A 26,555-nucleotide genomic window follows, 5' to 3' on the forward strand; every position below is an offset into this window, starting at 1 on the left:
GAAAGAACACAAAAATGGGAACTGGCCATGTGGATATCCCCCCCACATCTTAACAACAGGTTTGAAGAGCCGCCCAGTGTTGATTACACATCAAAGCCAGCATGGTGTGCATTGCCTGTTGATCCAATAACCAGTTTTCCTGTCACATGTCAGCAAGCACAGAGGGTTCATATGCTGGTCATTGGAAGCCCCAATATTATGTGGGTAATGGAACCTACCAGCAAAATAGCAAGCAGCTCATGAAAAAGGGCCAGTAAGCACTGGATGTGCTTGTCAGGAGGTCACATCTGAGATGTGAAAGAGACTCTGCTGTCAGCTATTGACTGCACTAGGAGCAACTAGCATTTCATGGCTCACTGTTTGCAGCAACATACCCAGAACAAATCAGGGTCCTCTGGTATGACATGAACTGGAAGCTTTAAATCAGAGGCTCTGATGATTTTGCAGTGATCACAGGAACAAAGTTCTTGAGCTTCACTAATAATCTGAGAATTGTAGGGCCCCCATCAATAGATCAGGTATGAGTGCTAATCAGGTAGAATAGCATATGTTACATCCACATGTAATTTCCCCCACCCCCACATTAAATGAAACCCACTCCCCCCTTCCCCATGGAGTTAATGATGCATTATGTGCAATATTGGGAAAAATATGAGCCATGTTACGCTCAGAGAATAACTATTTTCTCTGTTGATCAGTATGAGAAGATGTTAATTTGCTAACAGCAAATTGCAGGTGCACCCACAGAACAGCATCACAGAATTCATTTCACTTGTTAAAGGTAAACAGTGCCAACACAATATTGGGAATAGAAAACTACTTGAAACTGGAAGTGAACAGCAGTATAATCCTAAATTAAGACTGGGATACATATCACATGGATAGATTATGCACCACAGTATCTAACTCTACAGTATCTAATGAAGTTCTTACAGATTTCAAATGTAACTGGATGAAACTCCCTGACAGATTAAATCTGTATGCCAGACCAAGACTCAGACTCAGGATCTTTGCATTTTGCAGGCAAGTGCTCTACCAACTGAACTACCCAAATATGTGTGCAAACTTCACAGAAGTTCTCCTGTAAAACTTACAGGACTAGCACACCTGGAAGAAAGGTTATTGGGGAAACATGGCTTAGCTGCAGCCTGGGGGATGTTTGCAGACTGAATTTTCCACTCTGCAGTGGACTGTGCACTGATATGAAACTCCCTGGCAGATTAAAAATGTATTTTGGACTGAGATTCAAATTTGGGATTCCTGTTCAAGTCTCAGTCTGGCACACACTTTTAATCTCCCAGCAAGTTTCATATCAGTGTACATTCTGCTGCAGAGGAAAAAATTCCTTATGATAGTTGGATGTTTTCATAGACCACAAGGTATCAGAAACTGTAGTGTCAGAGCATTTCTGAGTAAATCTGGAGAACACTATTGCTTTTCTGTTCATGCTATTATAATAGAAGAGACTTCAATTTGCCAGCTATAGAATGGAAGAGTAATGTGGATAAAAGTGATGCCAGAGATGGGCTTGTGAGAGATTGTTCTAAATATTTTCTTTTTCTTCTTCTGAAAGAATAACCCAACTCATGAGAGCATGCTAGTAATTAACACACCTAAAATTTTAAATAAATTAACATGGATGTGAAATCACTAATTACATGTGTTACAGGGAACATTAATAAAGGTAGGAAAATATTTGTACTTAGCAAAAGTGGCAACAAACAAATTGCAAAGTAAATGAGCAGTCAACATTGGGTATTCAGCTCCAGGAATGTAGATGTGAAGCACTAACAGATAAAATTCATGAAAGCAAAGAGTGCTTCACCAGACATTTCTATGCAGTAAAGACCTTGTTGACAAACAAAATCTGAACAAGTTCAAAAAGGGTGTAAGGAGACCAGTTCAAGACATTTTCAATGAATTTGAAACTGCAATTTAGCTAGTCAATCTGACTAAAAATCCTGACAGTTTAGTCTGTATCAAATCATTAAGCACACTGAAACATCTATTCAGATGTTCAGTGACCATATTGGCATTGAAATGGGAGAGGAAGAGGGAAGGATGAAATAGTATATTTGGTTTAAGATCATAATATGGTTCCTCCTTTTAGTCACTTCACAGACACCTAAATAGCATATATTGGGATAGATGATCATGGAATAGAAAATCAACTAAAATTGTACAACTGTGGAAAGGCACCTTGACTGGACAAGATACCTGTGAGATTCTATGAGGATAATGCAAAAGAACTTGTCCCCTTGTACAAGCAGTTTATAAAAGGTTGCTAGAATCACAAAGGGTACCAAGGAACTAGAAAAAAAAAAAGCACAGTAAGACCCTGTCACCAAAGGGTCATCTGGTGGAAGTGCATAATAATAGACCAGTCCCATTGAAATCAGTTTATTGTTGAATTATGCAACATGTTTATATTCACACAGTATTACCTTTGTGGAGAGTGCAAAATCTGGTGTATAAAAACCAACATGGCTTCTGCAAACAGAGATCTTGTGAAACTCTGCTCATCCTGTCCATCCAAGAGATTAAAAATGCCATAGACTCTGGTGCTCTTGTTGATTCCATGTTGTTTGACTTACAAAAAGCATTTGATACAGTTTTGAGCTGTCATTTAGAGAACAAAATATGAGCTTACCACATAGCCGACATTATCTGTGACTGGATTGAGGACTTCCTAGCCAGATATAACTCAACAGGTCATTGTTAATCGGATGAAAGTATCAGGTGTAAAAGTAACATGGGAAGAACCCCAAGGGAATGTTATAGTTCTCCTACTGCTTACCTAAATGATCTAGTGGATAAAATAACAAGCTTTGTGAGATTGTTCTCAGAAAATGCCATTGTCTATAGGAAGCTAGAAAAACCTGCAGCAGATCGACGACTGGTGCACGGTTCACAGTTCACTGAACATAAATAAATGTATTGTATTGCATGTAAACAAATGAAGAGCTACATTACTGTTTGATTACAGCACTGGCAGATGCCAGACTGAGATTCATTGAAAAAATCTCAAGTATGTGTAATTCATCACAAAAGAAGTATGTTACAAAACACTCATTCAGGCAATTCCTGAGTATTGTTCATCAGTCTGGGACCTTTAAAGGGTTGGATTAACAGAAAAGATGGAGAAGATCCAACAAAGAGTGGTGTGTCTCACATGGAATCATTAGGTAAATACAAGAAATTTAGGGATATGCTCACCAAACTCCAGTGGCAAATGCCACAAAAGAGTATTGTTCATAATGGAGAGGTTTGATCTGAGAGAATGTGTTAGCTGGGAAACATATCACTTCCTCCCACTTATGTCCCATGAAATGACTATGATGAGAAAATCAAATTTTTTAGAGCTCATACAGAGAATTACCAGAAGTTGTTCTTCCCATGCAGCACTCAAGAACAGAACAGGGAAGAGAGGAAATGACAGCAGTACTGGACTTATCCTCTGCCACATACCATAAAGTGGCTAGCAGGGTACAGATATAGGTGTAGGTGTAAGGATGGGCAAACTATAGTCCATGGTCCAGAGACAGCCCCAGTAAGATATATTCCAGCCTGTGGCAATTTTATTTATTTATTACCTCTATGATCATGATCATAGCCACAGTTTTCGTAATTTGAACATATGGATCAAAATTTAATGTTATTTGCTCTTGAAGCTTTTCATTACTAAAAAAGTTGCAAATTGACTTCTTCTGATATTTTTGTCTTTTATTTAATCTGTAATCAGGAAAGTTTGTTAATCACTCACTCAGAATATAATGTTATTAGAGTGTGACATATGCTGCTGCATGTCAATCACTTCTGGTGTTTTAAGAACTAATCCTCTAACAACCATTGTCTATAATCAAGGAAAGCATGAACTGCAATGCATGATTTCAGCATATTTGCTTACTTAATGATATATGGTTCCAGGGACACAGACTTTGGCTTTGGCACAGGAATCAGAGAGTATAGTGATGTTGGCTTTGGCCCACGATGTAATGCTGTTGTGGTATGTGACATAATATGCATGCAGACATCTAGAACAGAACATTGACAATACTTATTTTATTTATGTATTCTTTTCTGGAATGGAGGTAGTAGTGCCAGAATAATCTGTAATATAGCCTTAGGTTTTGGTTAGATTGGAAGGTGACAGTTTGTTTGAGATTTGGCAAAACCAATGAATGTGAGTATGAAATCTTTATAGTGTGACATACTGCTCTTCAGTGTAGTCCAAAGTCTATACTAGTTTGAAAGGTGACAATCAGTGGAGCCATTGAATGTGATGTCATGAGAGTAACTATAATACTCCTGTAATGGTGCATATTTTATCCTCGCTGGATATCAAAGAGTAGTTTATGCCTCCCATTTTAATTCTTTATAAATTAGCTTCAAAGCAAATCATTAAACAAAACTAGAAAAGGCACAATAACTCATCAGCAGACAATATTTAGCCATTCTGTATAATTCCTCACTGGTACTTCCTTATGACAATACAGACAGATGTTATAATGTGGGTGCATTCACAATAAGACACACAGAAAGCAGTGAGGTTGCTAAGCTGCTGGCATTTATTGATGATATCCCTAGTACAAATACAAATACTCTCTTAAAGATACTGTAGACCAAAGGATGAAGGGCAAAATGTCTTGTCTTGTATGATGGTCAAGCAGTCTGTTGCCAATGAGGTCAAATGACTCTGCCATGTGCAGCACTCTTACCTTTCTCCTTAAATCCGCAAAAAAGAGCAAAACAGCTGAAAATTTACTGATGTTGACACAGAGACAAATGGAAATAAAATGAAATTGCTCTCAGATTACTTTTGTGCATCTTCATTTTGACATGTGGAATGAGTTCTCTTAGTGACAGTATTTATAACAGCTCTCACATCAGTTTATCTATTTTATTTGGGACATATGTAAATGGAATCAATATTCACCAACTCTCAAGCAGCATGGTATATAATTTAGTTATCAAATCTTACTAAGACTCAGTTTTTATTTCAAATACTTATACATCAACCTTATACTACACAGGAGCAATGATGTTCTTGTTCCAGGCATGCAGTGCTTGGTGGTCCACTTAAGAGGGAGGCAAGAACATATAAAATTCAAGGAATAACTGCTAGAACATAGACACTATTTTCTGTTACTGTTGATATACACTCCTGGAAATTGAAATAAGAACACCGTGAATTCATTGTCCCAGGAAGGGGAAACTTTATTGACACATTCCTGGGGTCAGATACATCACATGATCACACTGACAGAACCACAGGCACATAGACACAGGCAACAGAGCATGCACAATGTCGGCACTAGTATAGTGTATATCCACCTTTCGCAGCAATGCAGGCTGCTATTCTCCCATGGAGACGATCGTAGAGATGCTGGATGTAGTCCTGTGGAACGGCTTGCCATGCCATTTCCACCTGGCGCCTCAGTTGGACCAGCGTTCGTGCTGGACGTGCAGACCGCGTGAGACGACGCTTCATCCAGTCCCAAACATGCTCAATGGGGGACAGATCCGGAGATCTTGCTGGCCAGGGTAGTTAACTTACACCTTCTAGAGCACGTTGGGTGGCACGGGATACATGCGGACGTGCATTGTCCTGTTGGAACAGCAAGTTCCCTTGCCGGTCTAGGAATGGTAGAACGATGGGTTCGATGACGGTTTGGATGTACAGTGCACTATTCAGTGTCCCCTCGATGATCACCAGTGGTGTACGGCCAGTGTAGGAGATCGCTCCCCACACCATGATGCCGGGTGTTGGCCCTGTGTGCCTCGGTCGTATGCAGTCCTGACTGTGGCGCTCACCTGCACGGCGCCAAACACGCATACGACCATCATTGGCACCAAGGCAGAAGCGACTCTCATCGCTGAAGATGACACGTCTCCATTCGTCCCTCCATTCACGCCTGTCGCGACACCACTGGAGGCGGGCTGCACGATGTTGGGGCGTGAGCGGAAGACGGCCTAACGGTGTGCGGGACCGTAGCCCAGCTTCATGGAGATGGTTGCGAATGGTCCTCGCCGATACCCCAGGAGCAACAGTGTCCCTAATTTGCTGGGAAGTGGCGGTGCGGTCCCCTACGGCACTGCGTAGGATCCTACGGTCTTGGCGTGCATCCATGCGTCGCTGCGGTCCGGTCCCAGGTCGACGGGCACGTGCACCTTCCGCCGACCACTGGTGACAACATCGATGTACTGTGGAGACCTCATGCCCCACGTGTTGAGCAATTCGGCGGTACGTCCACCCGGCCTCCCGCATGCCCACTATACGCCCTCGCTTAAAGTCTGTCAACTGCACATACGGTTCACGTCCACGCTGTCGCGGCATGCTACCAGTGTTAAAGACTGCGATGGAGCTCCGTATGCCACGGCAAACTGGCTGACACTGACGGCGGCGGTGCACAAATGCTGCGCAGCTAGCGCCATTCAACGGCCAACACCACGGTTCCTGGTGTGTCCGCTGTGCTGTGCGTGTGATCATTGCTTGTACAGCCCTCTCACAGTGTCCAGAGCAAGTATGGTGGGTCTGACACACCGGTGTCAATGTGTTCTTTTTTCCATTTCCAGGAGTGTATTTATTTGGCAAATAAGAAACCTAGAGGATGAACTTCAGTGTTGTGAATGCAGTGATGAAATTGCTTGGTTTAAAGTCGTAAGCTTGGCCATGACAGTTAAAAAAATGCAGCATTCAAGAGAAGCCCGTGCTAGGTATCATTTAATGGAAAGGAAGATTCAGCAGCAGTACTCATTCAGACCACATAACAAGCTTAAATCCAGCACAGCACTATTTCAACAGAAAATTTCATGCACACTTATACAGCTTTGGCCATGTCTAATTTCATTACTTTTTGGGCTCTTTAGGTACATTGTAAAACATAAATTAGTCTGTATTAAAATTACTTTTGTATTAGGATATACTCAGTAAAAATAATGAAGCAATGCAATGTATAAAAATTACATTTTGTAATGGTATTTGTTGCTTTTCCCAAAGACAAAGCACAAAACAACAGAGATGGATAAACTGTAGTAACATGGGGACAAACTGTGCTCCTTAACACAACCCACCTTTTTTGCACTTTTTCTGAATTGTCTTTGTCTGCTCACATGCTGCTTGGTCACCTTTCTTCAGTGTTAGAGTACGAGTTCTCATGTTAGTTTTTGGGTCACATTCTGACCATGCTCCCTTCAGGTAGCGACAGGGATCTGAAAGAATTAGGAGATGTCATTAGTTCTAATTCAGGCAACAAAATTTAAATAAAGATTATTAAATTTTCAAATTTATGACAAATTAACAGCTTCTACATTTATTGCAAGAAGCAAACGTATAATTTATTTTGCTCAGTCACCTTTCATTACAATATTAAATCATGTTGTCATGAAATGTGATTTGTTTACTTTTGCAGTACACTGATTTACATGATGAAAATACAGGGTGTGCCACGGGGAATGGTCAGTATTCAGGGATATGACCGGAAGTATAATCTGAAGCAAAAAAGTCTAGTAAACATCGGCACTAAAATGTATAAATTATTAGTTATGACCACTTGTTCAGTAGAACGACGTACTTTACAGCAGCGAAATCATCAAGTGCTCACTGCTCTTGAGGTATACACTTTAGAGCCCATATTAACTGAAAATTTTTTTCCTTGTTTTGATTCATGCTATCCTCTCAAAATATGGAGAGCTAAGAGCATGAGACTTGTTGCTCACAGCTCTTAAGGTATGCATTGTTGAGCTCATGTTTACTAGACTTTTTTATTTTGAATAATCGTTCCTGTATATCCCTGATTATTGACCACTGCTCCCGGGACATGCTGCATGCACGACGTTTCTATCAGTTTTCTGGGGATTTATGCCTCCTGAAGGCAAGTAGTGGTCAGACTCTCTCTCACTTTGTGACTTTAACATGTTTCTGAATGTAATTTTTATATTTGCATGAATAGCAAAAAGATAACTTGGAAAACTGTTTGAGTAAACTCTTCAGTTTCAAGCCACATAATTTAAAATAAAATTCTTGAGCTTTCAAGTGTCTCCACCAATATCTTCGGGAGTAAACATGGCTAATTTCTGGCCTAGGTGATGCAACACTAGAACCTTCCAGAAAACAGCCAAATTGAAGCATGTGTGGGAAAGTGAGTTGTGCAGTTTTCAGCGGTCCATCCCCTGTGAGACTGAAAGATGTTGTGTGGGAGAAGGGGAAACACTGTATTTGAAACTTCTACTCCTGCCTCCCTGTAAGTGTCAGCTATCTTTGTTTTTATTTGGCGTCCAAAGTCTGTCACCATGCCCTAATATGTTTCTGAGCCAAGGTCTCCATCTATTCAAATTGTTTGCCAGTGTCCTAGGTTGTGTAGAGTTAGGCTGACTTCTCCAGCTCCCTTTGTTTTATGTCACAAATGTTCTATGCAAAACACTTAGTGACAATGGGAATTATTTGGCCTATATATGATTTGTGATCAAAAAGTAATGGGAATTTTTGTTTTTCTTAAAGTATTTTTATTGATACATACATCAACATCAACTTTGTCCCCTTCAAAATAATGTCCATCAGATGTAATACACTTATCATCATCATCATCATCATCATCATCATTATCTTATTCCTTTCAAGGATGAGGCTGTTGCCTGTTCTGACTCACAAACAAAATCATTCCCACCTTTCTATAGGTCTTCCAACATATCTTTTCCCATTCAGCTTGTAGTTCAGGATCTTCTGAGGAATTCTGTGACCTGTCATTCTCATGACCTGTTGTTTCACAATATTTTTGAATTTTTTCGTTCATGCTGAAAACATTTAATTTTGTTCAAATATAATCATTTCTGATCATATCTCTTCTTATGCAGCTCTTCATCTTTCTTAGAAACCTCATCTCTGCTGTTTGATCTGTTGTTGTTGTTGTTGTTGTGGTAACCCAGATTTTGCTTCCACAGGACAACAATGGAACCACCACTGCTTTATAGAATTTCATGATGGTTTCTTTTCGTACTTTATGGTCCAATGTCCTGCTAATGGTACATGGTACCACAGACAAGTTGGAATTTGTGTTTTTTATTTTCAATATCAGGGTCCAAATCAAAACTTATAGCACAGCCTAAATAGGAGATTTGAGACACTTGTACTAAAACTGAATTATCCAATCAATTTTTGGTCTGACTGGAAATTTTTCTCAGAATACCATTAGTTTTGTTTCGTTACTAAAAATTTTAAAGTTGTACTTCTTGCAATTTGTTTAGCTGGTATACTGATCTTGGGAGATCATCTTCATTCTTTTGAATAATAGCAATGTCATCAGCAAACAATAGTACATTCAGGTATTCCTCATTCATTACCTTAATTCCATTGTTTACTTTACATTTCCATTTGTGAAGAATGAAGTCAGTGTAGATATTAACAAGGGTAGGTGGTAGTCCACATCCTTGTCTGACACTTTGGTCTATAATTATTTCTTCAAATTGATTCCTAACGGTGTTTATTACAGTGTGTGTAGCTTTGTAAAGCCTTTTCATTACTTCTATTAAATGATAGGGATATCTGCATTCAGACATAACCTTCCATAGGCTATCACAGCTCACACGGTCAAAGGCCTTCTCAAGGGCAATAAAGGCCATATGGGTTTATATATTACATTCTCTGTGATGTTTTTAATTACAAACACATTGTCTGTGCATAAATGACCTGATCTAAATCCATTTTATTCTTCAGAAATAATAGCTTCATAATATTCTTCTGTCATTATTGATGATCTTTGAATACAGTTTGTAGCCAGTGTTTAGAAGACTTATGCCATGACAGTTTTTACAGTCATTAGGTTTCCCTTTTTTGAAAAGAGAGATTACTTCTGCTGTATACCAAGGATGTGGGATCTTGCATTTCAACCAACATTCATTTATTAATTGTAATACACCTGTGACATCACATTTTCCAATCTTGAAAGCACTACTGGAACTAATTTTCCATTACGATTTTCAACTCTTTCAGCAATTTTGTATATGTCTCACCAATGGTGGCAAAATGACGTCTGTCCATGGTTCTCTTCAGCCTCAGGAATAGCAATAAGTTGCAGGGGCCATGTCTGGTGAATAAGGTGGCTAGGGCAAAATAACTGTTGGTTTCCTTATCGACCATACAACCATAATGCAGGAACTCATGAGGTACTATCCTATTTAATAAAAAGACAGTGAGAAGAACCTTTATATGTTATCAAAATTGTTGAGATTTTTTTTCATTCTTGGCCTTTCAGGCAGTTTCCACAGGGATGATTCAGCCTTGGTTTCAATGTCATGCCCATGTACCTATGTTTCACCACATGTTATAACCTTCTTTAGAAGTTCTGGATAATTGTCAACTTCATTCAGCAATTCCTGAGTGGTATCTATGCAATGCTTTTTGTACAAATTCAAGTATTTCGGAACAAACTTTGCTGCTATGCATTTCATGCCCAAAACATTCGAAAAAATTGCTTGGCTTGAGCCAAAGAATGTGCCAACAGCATCATCAAGCTCTCTAATGGTGATTGAGCAATTTTCCAGAACCATTTTCTTTACTTCTTCCACATTGTCATCAGTAATAGGGAGTCCACGGCAGTCATCATCTTCAATGTCTTCTCAAGTTTTTAGATTAGATTAGATTTACTTTCATTCCAATTGATCCATAGTGAGGAGGTCCTCCAGGATGTGGAACATGTCAGAAAAACTACAATACATGAGAAATATTTACAACTAAAACAAATAAGCTAATGTACTATTCCACAGGTCCCAAGTGGAATGATCGTCATTTTTTAATGAACACTATATGAAAGTCATTTTACAAATACTAATGCACTGAATTTAAAATAAAAAAAGTTTTTATTTATTTATAAGGTAATAAAAATGTAATACAACTACTATAATGCTTATTTACAATGAACACATTACTGCACTGAAATGGTGCAGAAGTTAGATTGTACTTACTTACTTACACACACACACACACACACACACACACACACACACACACATTTACAATGAACACATTACTGCACTGAAATTGCACAGAAGTTATATTGTACTTATATATATATATATATATATATATATATATATATATATATATATATATATATATATATATATAATGGAAGGAAACATTCCACGTGGGAAAAATTATATATAAAAACAAAGATGAGGTGACTTACCGAACAAAAGCGCTGGCAGGTCGATAGACACACAAACAAACACAAACACACACACAAAATTCAAGCTTTCGCAACAAACTGTTGCCTCATCAGGAAAGAGGGAAGGAGAGGGGAAGACGAAAGGAAGTGGGTTTTAAGGGAGAGGGTAAGGAGTCATTCCAATCCCGGGAGCGGAAAGACTTACCTTAGGGTAAAAAAAGGACAGGTATACACTCGCACACACGCACATATCCATCCACACATACAGACACAAGCAGACATATTTAAAGACAAAGAGTTTGGGCAGAGATGTCAGTCGAGGCAGAAGTGTAGAGGCAAAGAAGTTGTTGAAAGACAGGTGAGGTATGAGTGGCGGCAACTTGAAATTAGCGGAGATTGAGGCCTGGCGGATGACGAGAAGAGAGGATATACTGAAGGGCAAGTTCCCATCTCCGGAGTTCGGATAGGTTGGTGTTGGTGGGAAGTATCCAGATAACCCGGACGGTGTAACACTGTGCCAAGATGTGCTGGCTGTGCACCAAGGCATGTTTAGCCACAGGGTGATCCTCATTACCAACAAACACTGTCTGCCTGTGTCCATTCATGCGAATGGACAGTTTGTTGCTGGTCATTCCCACATAGAATGCATCACAGTGTAGGCAGGTCAGTTGGTAAATCACGTGGGTGCTTTCACACGTGGCTCTGCCTCTGATCGTGTACACCTTACGGGTTACAGGACTGGAGTAGGTGGTGGTGGGAGGGTGCATGGGACAGGTTTTGCATCCTTCATCAAGGACACCAACCACTTCCTTGAACGTCTGGAATCCTTACCCAATCTGTTACCCCCGGAAACCATCCTTGTAACCATTGATGCCACGTCCTTATACACAAATATTCCGCACGTCCAGGGCCTCGCTGCGATGGAGCATTTCCTTTCACGCCGATCACCTGCCACCCTACCTAAAACCTCTTTCCTCATCACCTTAGCCAGCTTCATCCTGACCCACAACTTCTTCACTTTTGAGGGCCAGACATACCAACAATTAAAGGGAACAGCCATGGGCACCAGGATGGCCCCCTCGTACGCCAACCTATTCATGGGTCGCTTAGAGGAAGCCTTCTTGGTTACCCAAGTCTGCCAACCCAAAGTTTGGTACAGATTTATTGATGACATCTTCATGATCTGGACTCACAGTGAAGAAGAACTCCAGAACTTCCTCTCCAACCTCAACTCCTTTGGTTCCATCAGTTTCACCTGGTCCTACTCCAAATCCCATGCCACTTTCCTTGACGTTGACCTCCACCTGTCCAATGGCCAACTTCACACGTCCGTCCACATCAAACCCACCAACAAGCAACAGTACCTCCATTATGACAGCTGCCACCCATTCCACACTAAACGGTCCCTTCCCTACAGCCTAGGTCTTCGTGGCAAACGAATCTGCTCCAGTCCGGAATCCCTGAATCATTACACCAACAACCTGAAAACAGCTTTCGCATCCCGCAACTACCCTCCCGACCTGGTACAGAAGCAAATAACCAGAGCCACTTCCTCGTCCCCTCAAACCCAGAATCCCCCACAGAAGAACCACAAAAGTGCCCCACTTGTGACAGGATACTTTCCGGGACTGGACCAGACTCTGAATGTGGCTCTCCAGCAGGGATACGACTTCCTCAAATCCTGCCCTGAAATGAGATCCATCCTTCATGAAATCCTCCCCACTCCGCCAAGAGTGTCTTTCCGCCGTCCACCTAACCTTCGTTACCTGTTAGTTCATCCCTATGAAATCCCCAAACCACCTTCCCTACCCTCTGGCTCCTATCCTTGTAACCGCCCCCGATGCAAAACCTGTCCCATGCACCCTCCCACCACCACCTACTCCAGTCCTGTAACCCGGAAGGTGTACACGATCAGAGGCAGAGCCACGTGTGAAAGCACCCACGTGATTTACCAACTGACCTGCCTACACTGTGATGCATTCTATGTGGGAATGACCAGCAACAAACTGTCCATTCGCATGAATGGACACAGGCAGACAGTGTTTGTTGGTAATGAGGATCACCCTGTGGCTAAACATGCCTTGGTGCACAGCCAGCACATCTTGGCACAGTGTTACACCGTCCGGGTTATCTGGATACTTCCCACCAACACCAACCTATCCGAACTCCGGAGATGGGAACTTGCCCTTCAGTATATCCTCTCTTCTCGTCATCCGCCAGGCCTCAATCTCCGCTAATTTCAAGTTGCCGCCACTCATACCTCACCTGTCTTTCAACAACTTCTTTGCCTCTACACTTCTGCCTCGACTGACATCTCTGCCCAAACTCTTTGTCTTTAAATATGTCTGCTTGTGTCTGTATGTGTGGATGGATATGTGCGTGTGTGCGAGTGTATACCTGTCCTTTTTTTACCCTAAGGTAAGTCTTTCCGCTCCCGGGATTGGAATGACTCCTTACCCTCTCCCTTAAAACCCACTTCCTTTCGTCTTCCCCTCTCCTTCCCTCTTTCCTGATGAGGCAACAGTTTGTTGCGAAAGCTTGAATTTTGTGTGTGTGTTTGTGTTTGTTTGTGTGTCTATCGACCTGCCAGCGCTTTTGTTCGGTAAGTCACCTCATCTTTGTTTTTTTTATATATATATATATATATATATATATATATATATATATATATATATATATATATATATATATATATATATATATATATATAAAAATTCATCAATGGAGTAGAAGGAGTTGGCCACCAATAAATCCTTTAGGCTTCTCTTAAACTGAATTTCATTGGTTGTTAAGCTTTTTATGGCTGCTGGCAAGTTATTGAAAATGTGTGTTCCTGAATAATGCACACCTTTTTGTACAAGACTAAGTGACTTTAAATCCTCGTGAAGATTATTCTTATTTCTAGTATTGATTCCATGAATTGAGCTGTTGGTTTGAAAAAGTGATATATTTTTAATGACAAATTTCATTAAGGAATAAATATATTGGGAAGTAGTAGTTAGTATCCCTAGTTCCCTAAGCAGGCTTCTGCAGGATGTTCTTGAGTTCACACCACATATAACTCTTACTGCACGTTTTGTGCCCGGAAAACTTTAGCTTGGCTTGATGAATTACCCCAAAAAATAATCCCATATGACATTATGCAATGAAAGTAAGCATAGTATGCCAGCTTTTTCATTTTTATATCCCCTATGTCTGACAAAATTCGCATTGCAAACAGAGATTTGTTAAGACGCTTCAGCAGTTCTGTGGTGTGCTCCTCTCAGTTGAATTTATTGTCAAGCTGTAATCCCAAGAATTTAACACTGTCCACTTCTTCTATCTTTTTGTCATCGTATGTTAGACATATACTCGTGGGACACCCCTTACAAGTTCTGAACTGCATGTAGTGTGTTTTTTCAAAGTTTAGTGACAAAGAATTGGCTAGGAACCAGTGATTAATGTCCACAAATATTTCATTAGCTGATCTTTCTAAGACTACACTTGATTTGCTATTTATTGCAATGTTTGTATCATCAGCAAACAAAACGAACTTGGCATCTGGTAATGTTACTGATGAAAGGTCATTGATATACACAAGAAAAAGTAAGGGCCCCAAAATGGAACCTTGTGGGACCCCACATGTAATTAGTTCCCAGTTGGATGATGCCTGATAGCTTGATACATGTCTGTTTCTTAATAACACCCTTTGTTTCCTGCCAGAGATATAAGATTTGAACCATTTTGAGGCATTTCCTGTTACACTATAATACTCTAATTTACTTAAAAGCATATTGTGATTTACACAGTCAAATGCCTTTGACAGATCACAAAATATACCAGTTGCCTGCAATTTTTTGTCTAATGAATTAAGCACATTTTCACCGTAAGTGTAGACAGCCTTCTCAATATCAGAACCTTTTAGAAACCCAAACTGTGACTTTGACAGTATGTTATTTGAGATAAGATGGCTATAAAGCTGACTGTACATTACTTTTTCGAAAATTTTTCAGAATGCTGGCAACAGTGAAATTGGACGGAAATATGATGCTATTTCTTTATCTCCCTTCTTAAACAGTGGCTTAACTTCAGCATATTTCAGCCATTCTGGAAATATTACACTGATAAATGACTGGTTACACAGATAGCTTAATATGTTACTTAGCTCAGAATCACATTCTTTAATTAACTTTGTTGATATTTCATCGTACCCACTAGATGTTTTTGATTTTAAAGATTTTATGATGGACATTATTTCTGTTGGGGTAGTGAGGGTCAAATTTATATTATGGAAGTTGCTTGAAATTTCTGGTCTGAGGTATTCCATAGCAGCATCTACTGAACCTGACAACCCAATCTTTTTGGTAACAGTTATAAAATGTTTATTAAAAAGTTCTGCAACACTATACACATCTGTCACCAATGTATCATTTACTCTTAATGCTATTTGTTCCTCTTCATGTCTGGTTCTACCCGTCTCCTCCTTTACTATATCCCATATTGTCTTTATTTTGCTATCTGATATGACTATCTTTTCCTTGTAATATATTTGCTTTGACATCCGTATTACAGTCTTTAATATTTTGCAGTATTTCTTGTGATGTGCTATAGCATCAACATCGGAACTGTTTCGGATTGACAGATACAGTTTTCTTTCTGTTTTACAAGATACCCCTTCCTCGAGTAATCCATGGCTTTTTTGTAGACTTTGCTCTAACCTTGGTAAGTTTTAGGGGAAAACAGTGTTCGAATAAGGTAAGCACTTTATTAGCAAAAGCGTTATATTTTTCATTCATGCCATGAGCACTGTAAACGTCAGTCCAGTGAATGTCTCTGAGGAGTGTCCTAAAATAATCAATTTTTGGCTTATTGATTACCCTCTTGAGCTCAGATTTAACAGATTTTATATCCTGTTCAGTTTTGTCATGGTCTGAGAGGCCATTGACTATTGGTTTCGTAATATAATTTTGTTCATTGGGCTTTTCTGTAAAGATATTATCAATGGCTGTTTGTGAGCAAGTGGCTACCCTAGTGGGGAACTTTACAGTGGGAATTAAGTTGAATGATAGTGTTACTAACTTAAATATCAACATCTACATCTACATCCGTACTCCGCAAGCCACCTGACGGTGTGTGGCAGAGGGTACCCTGAGTACCTCTATCGGTTCTCCCTTCTATTCCAGTCTCATATTGTTCGTGGAAAGAAGGATTGTCTGTATGCTTCTGTGTGGGCTCTAATCTCTCTGATTTTATCCTCATGGTCTCTTCGCGAGATATACATAGGAGGGAGCAATATACTGCTGGACTCTTCGGTGAAGGTATGTTCTCGAAACTTTAACAAAAGCCTGTACTGAGCTACTGAGCATCTCTCCTGCAGAGTCTTCCACTGGAGTTTATCTATCATCACTGTAACGCTTTCGCAATTACTAAATGATCCTGTAACAAAGCGTGTTGCTCTCTGTTGGATCTTCTCTATTCTTCTATCAACCCTATCCGGTACGGATCCCACACCGCTGAGCAGTATTCAAGCAGTGGGCGAACAAGCGTACTGTAACCTACTTCCTTTGTTTTCGGATTGCATTTCCTTAGGATTCTTCCAATGAATCTCAGTCGGGCATCTGATTTACCAACGATCAACTTTATATGATCATTCAATTTTAAATCACTCCTAATGCGTACTCCCAGATAATTTATGGAATTAACTGCTTCCAGTTGCTGACCTGCTATTTTGTAGCTAAATGATAAGGGATCTATCTTTCTATGTATTCGCAGCACATTGCACTTGTCTACATTGAGATTCAATTGCCATTCCCTGCACCATGCGTCAATTCGCTGCAGATCCTCCTGCATTTCATTACAATTTTGCATTGTTACAACATCTCGATACACCACAGCATCATCTGCAAAAAGCCTCAGTGAACTTCCGATGTCATCCACCAGGTCATTTATGTATATTGTGAACAGCAATGGTCCCGTGACACTCCCCTGTGGCACACCTGAAATCACTCTTACTTCAGAAGACTTCTCTCCATTGAGAATGACATGCTGCGTTCTGTTATCTAGGAACTCCTCAATCCAATCACACAATTGGTCTGATAGTCCATATGCTCTTACTTTGGTCATTAAACGACTGTGGGGAACTGTATCGAACTCCTTGTGGAAGTCCAGAAACACAGCATCTACCTGTGAACCTGTGTCTATGGCCCTCTGAGTCTCGTGGACGAATAGCGTGAGCTGGGTTTCACACGACTGTCTTTTTCGAAACCCATGCGAGAACCAGAGTAGATTTCTAGTCTCCAGAAAAGTCATTATACTCGATCTTAATACGTGTTCCAAAATTCTACAACTGATCGACGTTAGAGATATAGGTCTATAGTTCTGCACATCTGTTCGACATCCCTTCTTGAAAACGGGGATGACCTGTGCCCTTTTCCAATCCTTTGAAACGCTATGCTCTTCTACAGACCTACGGTACACCGCTGCAAGAAGGGGGGCAAGTTCCTTCGCGTACTCTGTGTAAAATCGAACTGGTATCCCATCAGGTCCAGCGGCCTTTCCCCTTCTGAACGATTTTAATTGTTTCTCTATCCCTCTGTCGTCTATTTCGATATCTACCATTTTGACATCTGTGCGACAATCTAGAGAAGGAACTACAGTGCAGTCTTCCTCTGTGAAACAGCTTTGGAAAACGACATTTAGTATTTCGGCCTTTAGTCTGTCATCCTCTGTTTTAGAACCATTTTGGTCACAGAGTGTCTGGACATTTTGTTTTGATCCACCTACTGCTTTGACATAAGACCAGAATTTCTTAGGATTTTCTGCCAAGTCAGTACATAGAACTTTACTTTCGAATTCATTGATGCCTCACACTACATTTCGCTTCGCGTAATTTTTGTTTGTCTGCAAGGCTTTGGCTATGTTTATGTTTGCTGTGAAGTTCCCTTTGCTTCCACAGCAGTTTTCTAACTCGGTTGTTGTACCAACGTGGCTCTTTTCCATCTCTTACGATCTTGCTTGGCACATACTCATCTAACGCATATTGTACGATGGTTTTGAACTTTGTCTACTGATCCTCAACACTATATGTACTTGAGACAAAACTTTTGTGTTGAGCCGTCAGGTACTCTGTAATCTGCTTTTTGTCACGTTTGCTAAACAGAAAAATCTTCCTACCTTTTTTAATATTTCTATTTACAGCTGAAATCATCAATGCTGTAACCACTTTATGATCGCTGATTCCCTGTTCTGTGTTAACTGTTTCAAATAGTTCGGGTCTGCTTGTCACCAGAAGGTCTAATATGTTATCGCCACGAGTCGGTTCTCTGTTTAACTGCTCAAGGTAGTTTCCAGATAAAGCACTTAAAAAAATTTCAGTGGATTCTTTGTCCCTGCCACCCGTTATGAACGTTTGAGTCTCCCAGTCTATGTCCGGCAAATTAAAATCTCCACCCAGAACTGTAACATGGTGGGGAAATCTACTCGAAATATTTTCCAAATTATCCTTCAGGTGCTCAGCCACAACAGCTGCTGAGCCAGGGGGCCTATAAAGACATCCAATTACCATGTCTGAGCCTGCTTTAACCGTGACGTTCACCCAGATCATTTCACATTTTGAATATTTCAGCTGTTTTGAATATTTAGCTTATAATTAACAGCTGAAAAGGTTGTTGTGTTTTCAAGAATTGGAGAATTTTTACTTTTGGGAAAATTGAGCAAAGAATTTTTATATTAAATTTTGATTGAAAAATGGAGTAAAGTGCAGCTCCACATTTGAAATGTTGACTGTGGCTTTTGGCAATTCTACCATAAGTAAGACAGGAGTTTACAAGTAGTATAAATGTTTCACAGAGGGCTGGGGAAATAGCAGGAAAGTTAAAGGGGGGAGTCTTTAAGGAAATCTACATTGAAATCACCAGCAACCACTATTTCTTTGTTTTTGGTTGTTAAATGGGCCAGTACAGCTTCAAGGTGGTTTACAAACAGATTAAAGTTACCTGCAGGTGCTCAATATACACTTAATATTATGAAGGATTTTTTGTAAAATTCTAATTCTGTTGCACATGCTTCCATATGCTGTTCTAGGCAAAATTTATGAATGTCTATGTTCTTAAATTTATGACAGTTCCTAATGAATGTGGCAACTCCTCCTTTCTCCATTTCTGATCTACAAAAGTGAGATGCTAACCTAAACCCTGTAACACTTAAAAGTTCTATACCAGTGGTCACATGATGTTCAGAGAGGCAGATTATGTCAGCTGGGTTTGAAGCCTCTAATTCATCTATGCAGATAGTTAATTCATTTATTTTATTTCTCAGTCCTCGAATATTTTGATGCAATAAAGATAGCTAACATTTCACATTGACTGAGTTAAAATGTGGTAGAGTTATAATATCTGCTGACTGTTGAAAATTCTTAACCAACAGCTGTTTATGCTGATGTAATAAGCTGGAATTATGTTTTTTGAGTTCTTTCTCAAGCTTAAGGATTGTCTCAGTTCTAACCTCTCTTAAAATTTGCTTTCTTTCTGTCCTCCCTACCCTAAAAAAGGGTCTTTTCTGAACCCTATAACCACTGGTATTTTACCACTCACGACAGTGCCTCCCCCCTTTAACTTTCCTGCTATTTCCCCAGCCCTCTGTGAAACATTTATACTACTTGTAAACTCCTGTCTTACTTATGGTAGAATTGCCAAAAGCCACAGTCAACATTTCAAATGTGGAGCTGCACTTTACTCCATTTTTCAATCAAAATTTAATATAAAAATTCTTTGCTCAATTTTCCCAAAAGTAAAAATTCTCCAATTCAGCTGTCAATTATAAGCTAAATATTTAAAACAGCTGAAATGCAAAAATATATCAGGAACATGATTACCAACAAGATAAAAAAGCTTTGAAAATTCATATGTATAAGGCCAGCAAAATTAAAAAATTTCCCATGTTTTTTGATCACACCTTGTAGATATTGCCAAATACACATGGGACACTGTACGTGTAGGGATATAAAGTGGAATGATCAGATAGGCTCAATCACAGTTAAAGGAGCTGGCACACTTCAGATCACTGGCGGGATACTGGGAAAATGCAGTTGGTCTTTGCAGTCTGTTTACAAATCACTTGTGTACCCCATCTCAGAATAATGCTCAAGTATGTGGGACCCATATGAAATAAGCCTAACAGGGAGACTGAAAGTGTACAAAGAAGGAGAATATGAATGGTCACAAATTTGTTTGACTCATGGGAAAGTAAAAAAACTTGAATTTGCAAATTCCACACAAAAGCCTACTTACAGAATTACAAGAACCAATATCTAGAGATATTCTTCATCCCTCCTATGTATCACTCCTGTAGGGACAGTGAAAATTATATGAGACTAATTACTTTATGCACAGAGGCATTTAAGCCATCATTCTTTTCATGTTCCTTATGTGATTAGAACAGGAAGAAACCATAATATTTGATACCATGCTAAGTATCCTCTGCTGTGCACTTCACAATAGTTTGCAGAGTTTGTTTGTAGATGTAGGTGTACAGGTTCTGGATCTTGGAGGCAATCTAGAATATTGGTTTTAGTCCTCATCTCTGGAGCATGTTTGATATTTTGTTGGTTGTAGCCCCACTGCATGAAGAAATCACTGCCTTGTTCTCCTGCACTGTGATGCAAGCATCTTTCATTTGCACCTGAAAAAGTTTGTAATATCTTCTTTTACCTGGAAATGAGCCTCAAATGCTGAAATTCTGACTGGAGATTGTCATAACAATGTGTCATCGTAGGTCTCTGCACTGAGATGCTAAAGACAGTTTCTTTGTGCATGACATAATGAAACCTACTGGCATTGTGGTGGCAGCCTCAGTGGTTTTGTCTGGTATATATTAAATGACAAACTGGCCGTCTGCCTTCTGGTCTGCTAACACACCCAGGAGAGGCAGCTTTCCATCCATGTCTATCTCACTATCTTTGGTCATGTGATCTACGAGCTGCTGCAGAGTACTTACACTGTTCATCTAATAAAATGACATGGGACTTTGTACATGTCTTCATAATTGCACTGCATGATAAAAGAGGCAACCAGTATGAGATTGTATCTAACAGTTTTAACTGAGATCAGTGATACATATTTAGTCAGGCAGGGTAACGGGCTTCGGACACTGAATGAAAATGGTGAGGGATGCTTGGGGCTTATAGGGATGCAGCAGCAGCAGTTTCAAATGTGGTACTGTTCCCCTGTGCAATGAAATACCATTTGATCATGTGACAGAAGTTGCTCAACTTGCCCTCCCATGCATGCATCACTTTGTCAACATCCAGAAAGTTCTAGGTGCTGCTGTCTATCCTATATAATCAGAACACAGTGCCTACCCCAGTAGTCAGTACTTTTACTCCTGAAAGCAATGTCAACAACAGCCATCAAAAGCTCAGTGATTTTATCTGAAATGATGTGACTCGAATACTGAGAAATGTGTTGCCACTGCAAAAGACTCTGAGGATATAGAAAATTGTTAAAATCACAAACAGACAAATAGGGTTGTCATTACTTATATTCAGGAATCAAAACTCCTAGGACAATCAATAGGATCACAAATAAATACGACGCAGCAGTCCTAGCTGTCAGAACGATTTATTCTTTCACAACATAGCAAAGGTCTTCTCCTTCACCTTTGCCTCTCCCAAAGAAAAACTCTGTTTTTCTGGAAGCTAATATTACTGTGATATGTTGTTCTATATTACCTTCACCAGTAGCTGCAGCAGTGAGGGAAAAATGAAGAGACTCACACAGCATACATTAGTGCGAGACCTACATCAAACTAGTCTTTGGATTGAAGACAACAAGTCTTCTGTAGACCCCACAAAGATAAACCTACAGGCATGTTGAATGAGTCAAGATATAGGTTAACACAGGGGAAGCAGCTCTTAGAGACTTAATCTGTATGTTGTATTAACAGTGAAATATCTTTGGATTATTTAATGCTATTTATGTGTGTGTCAGCCAAATTTACCCTTTAATTAGAAAGAAAGATGTTATTTTTTAAGATTCTGTGGCTTCTTCACCTATGTTTGATAATTATTCTTCATCTTCTATTGGTAGATAAATATTTACTTAATTGCTTTGGTATTTTTAAGACACATAGTTACATTCTGTTATAATATACAACTACCTATCATGCATATCTGCGTTGCCACTTGCTATGGAGCTAACAGTAATTTTCAGTCCAGGTAATAAGACATTTGTAGTAGATGCTAATGGAGTATTTTTTTAAATTTTTCTTTGAGTTAGTAGAGAGACCCAATTTCTTACATTATGTTAAATGGAAGTTGATTGTATACTGTTTCATCAGAGTACATAACTTGACTACCTTTTGCGTCTTTATTATTTTTTAGTGTGTGAATGTCTTTAACAAGCTGTCTTACTTCATAAGCTAATGAACTGAGAATAAGGGTTAATATTCCTTCTACAGCAACAATTAAAAAATAAATTTATGAGCTGCAAAATAGAGAGTAAACAGTAGACAGAGTTTTAGACAGAGGACATTATGAAGTCATTTTCATACTGCTATAAACCTTTCACATGCATGAAGATTATATCAAACAGAAATAAATTATACAGTGCCTGACAAAAAAAGTGAAGCACCCCAAAGGGAAGGAGGAAATAAAATGAAATCCTTTGCCATATTTTCGATGCATCACTTAAGCAACAAATAGTTCCTGAAAGACTGAAGTGTGCAGTTGTCAAACTTCTGCTTAAGAAGGGAGATAGGGCAGATACTGCAAACTATTGGCCAGTCTCACTACTGACAAGTTTTTCCAAGGTTTTATAGAAGCTAATGCAGGCTAGTATTGCTTAGCATCTCAGTGAGAATAATATTATCAGCAAAAATCAGGTTGGATTTCAGAAGGGATTATCAACAGAACATGCAATATTTGCAGCTGCTGCCATGTTTTAGGTGTCCAACAACAAAAAGATGATAATGGTTGGAATATTTTGTGTCCTATCAAAAGCATTTGACAGTGCCAGTCACCAAACACTTTCACACAAAGCAACATATCTAGGTATACGTGATGCAGCAGGGCTCAGAGGTCTGTTCTGGGCCCTTTACTTTTTATTAATAATCTACCTCTTTGTACAGAATATTGTAAATTTACCATTTTTGATGATGACTCTATGCGACTTATTGAGAATTTAATACACAAACTTGAGGTATCAGCTAATAAGGATTGTACGGATATTTTAAACTTGTGTAGTTACATTAAAAAGATTATATTCAGTTTCACACAACCTCTAAAGATGAAAGAAAAACTGGGTGACCAGCCGATAACTAGGGTGGATGGTTCAAAATACCTGGCCTTACATACTGTTAGCAAACTAAATTGGTCAAACCACATCCTCAGTCTGCATAAAGACTGAATTCTGCAACTTATGCCTTATGCATTGTTTGCTCCTATAAAAATATGGAAACCATTAGATCAGCTTATTATGATTATTTTCATGCCATTATGGCATATGGAATTATATTTGGAGAAATCTTCAATTGTCTAGAAAAGCAGTATATGCACAGAAAAGGTCATAAGAATCATGAGTGGAGTCCATCCTAGAGTCAAGTGCAGAAATATTTTTAAGGAACTTGAATTCTTACATTGACTGCACAATATATATTCTCCCTGATTTTTTTCATAAGGAAAAAAAACCTTTTCAAACCTAATAGTGTGTATCATAGTCATGAAACTAGAAGGAAAGGTGATATCCATTATGAGCATGCAAACCTGACTATGGTACAGAAGGCGGTCTACATTGGTGGCTTTGTGATTTATAATGGCCTCATTTCACAAATTAAGCATCTAGTAGATGATGTGCTCTTGTTTTAAAAAACTTAAGGCAGTTCCTATTGTGAGAGCATTTTCCACTACAGAAGAGTTCCTAAACACAGTGAATAGTACCCATGTACTCTTGGATACATTCCTAGAATTTTTATTTGGGTTTCCTGTCCCTTTATTATTGTAAATGTACTTATTTTTCTATAACAGATTTTCTGTAATATTTATTTTTTCTGTAACATTTATTTAACTGCAAAATTTATTTTTCTGTAATAGAACCAAGCTGTAGTATTTTGATGCAAAACTGATTAGCACTATTTATATACTACCACAACAAATTTGTAAAACTGACACTGATATATTTACAAGATGGATCACTGGAACATGAGATAAGTACACAAATAAACAAAATAACAACATTCTGGACTGAGAATTTTTTTATCACTCAGAAATTTTGTAGTTTCTAGGTCTTCTGTGCAGGTATACATCAATTAAATATGTGAATTCACAGTATGCTAACAAAGTTTTTATAATGTAAATCCCATCATTAAGTAGAGCTTTAAGGGATCTGTAATGAGTCAAGTCCTCAATTAAGAGTAAAAGTTTACTGTAGGTACTGGGTAAAGAATTTTTTTTCAATTTACGAAATAATGGGCTGTATCTATAATAAAACAGATACATACAGTTGCTATTCTTTTAGATGATTTTCATTGATGCAAAGATGTTATGGAAGTGTGGAGCTGCAAAATTACATCACGAGTATGTCATCCAAGGTTACTATATAGACAGTTTCAAACGGTATCTAATTTACAAAGTTCACCATCTCTCTGTCCCTGTAGCATTGCTAATTCATTTATTATTGTTTCTATAGACAGTTTCAAATGGTATACAATTTATAAAATTCATATAATCTTGATGTATAGAAATTAGATTGGTGGAATACATATGAAAGTAATGAATAAGTGGTGGTCCAATTGGGATACAGTGATTTATGTTTTACCTAATCACATAAAACCACTGGCTCCATACAAGCAGTAGAATAGGTAATAAAATAAATTGGAGATCACAAAAGGTGTTCTGAGACTCAAGTTTTTGGAAGGCTGACAGAACCAGAGGACAGTAATGTTACTATCTTTAGTTCTATCTGTGAATAAGAACATCCCTCTGTTTGAAACAAATTATGTAATGCATACCATTAGTGGTGACATTTATCTAACAAGTCAGGAACAGAGCAAATGCCATGGTAGTTTGAGACACACTGACAGCATACTTTACGAAACTGACCGACTTAGTAAAAAATAGTAACTCATTTAGAAACAGTCACTAGTACACTGCTCCAACATTGTTTTTATTTGGTTGGTGACTGTATGGAGACCAATAAATGTCAAATTTATGTGCCAATATAAAATTTCCTGATGCGTTAGCTGATGATAGTCTTCTTGGATGTGCAGCCAGATCATACAATCATCTTGACACAATATTTCAGTGGACCATCTGGTTAGATGATTTATGATTTGGCTGCAAACATGACAAGAATTTGATGTCAAATTTCACTTAAATTTTGCCTATTGGGATAGTTAACTTCACATTAATTCTTATGTTGTTTTTATATGGTTGCAGAAATTACGAGGGTTAAATTTTATAATATGTACCTTTAATTTTGCTTATAATGCTATAATCATAAATCCAATAGTAGTCAACCTATAATTAAATCTTACAGTGATATGGTTAGCCTCATGTGCCCATTTCAGATCACATCTAAGTAAAACCAATTGCTATCAAGAGAGATATACTTTATCAAAATTTGCATTAATGTGTAGCACATAAAATGAACGTAATTTTTTGGATGAACAAATAACAAAGGAATAAAAGTTAATTTGGGACTTGGGAATAATTTCTGTAGCCTTTTTCTTTTGGTTCTTTTTTCTATGGACATAAATAATATTACTTAAAGTGGGAACAATCTTGAGAACACCGACATAATGACTAAGTACTGTAATATGCAAGTACATAATATAATATAAAAATGACTTCTTGTAACTAGAGGAAAGGTTATGCAATTTTAAAGTATTGCTTAATCCTAAACAGTGCCAGTATAGCAACTGGACCATTATTTTTAAATAACTGCCCAATCCTATTGTAACTTTGCTGGTATATTAATTGTGCTAATGTTTTACACAATACTCTAGCATAGTAACTTCTCTATTGTTTTCAGTGTAGACATGAACAATAATGTTTATGGTTTTTGTTGACTGAGTTTAGAAATACTTAAAGTTATTGCATTACCATAACTCTATACATTTGTAACACATACCCCTATTCTTTGCACCCCTCTCGCTGCGGATGAGTACCTCGTGGTCATCTTCCTCCCATATTTCTCCCTCAGCCACAGCTACACTTACCAGGAGGAGGGCAGCAACGAGGATGGACACCCACTTCATCTTAAAATTGTGCTGTTGACATGAAAATGATTTCCTTACAGTCTCAGTTCAAAGAAACAAATGGTAATAATTATATAGATAGTTTAATAAATTGTGTCACGTTAAGGGTACTACGGCAATGTGGTACCAACCACTAAAATGCCTAGAACCATACATAATGAAAAC

The 26,555-nt window shown here is 38.7% G+C and overlaps 1 protein-coding gene across 1 annotated transcript in view; it reads right to left on the minus strand.

Moving 5' to 3' along the window:
* Positions 1-26,555, minus strand: part of LOC124614013 — a 167,817-nt gene that overhangs the window by 8,927 nt on the left and 132,335 nt on the right. The window contains exons 2-3 of the mRNA XM_047142828.1: positions 26,264-26,402; positions 7,075-7,212 (exon numbers count right to left, since the gene is read on the minus strand). Coding sequence (XP_046998784.1) covers positions 7,075-7,212; positions 26,264-26,390 — 265 coding nt within the window. The 5' untranslated portion in view covers positions 26,391-26,402. The remainder of the gene's footprint in view (positions 1-7,074; positions 7,213-26,263; positions 26,403-26,555) is intronic.

Source organism: Schistocerca americana, chromosome 4 (assembly GCF_021461395.2).
Source record: "Schistocerca americana isolate TAMUIC-IGC-003095 chromosome 4, iqSchAmer2.1, whole genome shotgun sequence".
Lineage (NCBI taxonomy): Eukaryota > Metazoa > Arthropoda > Insecta > Orthoptera > Acrididae > Schistocerca > Schistocerca americana.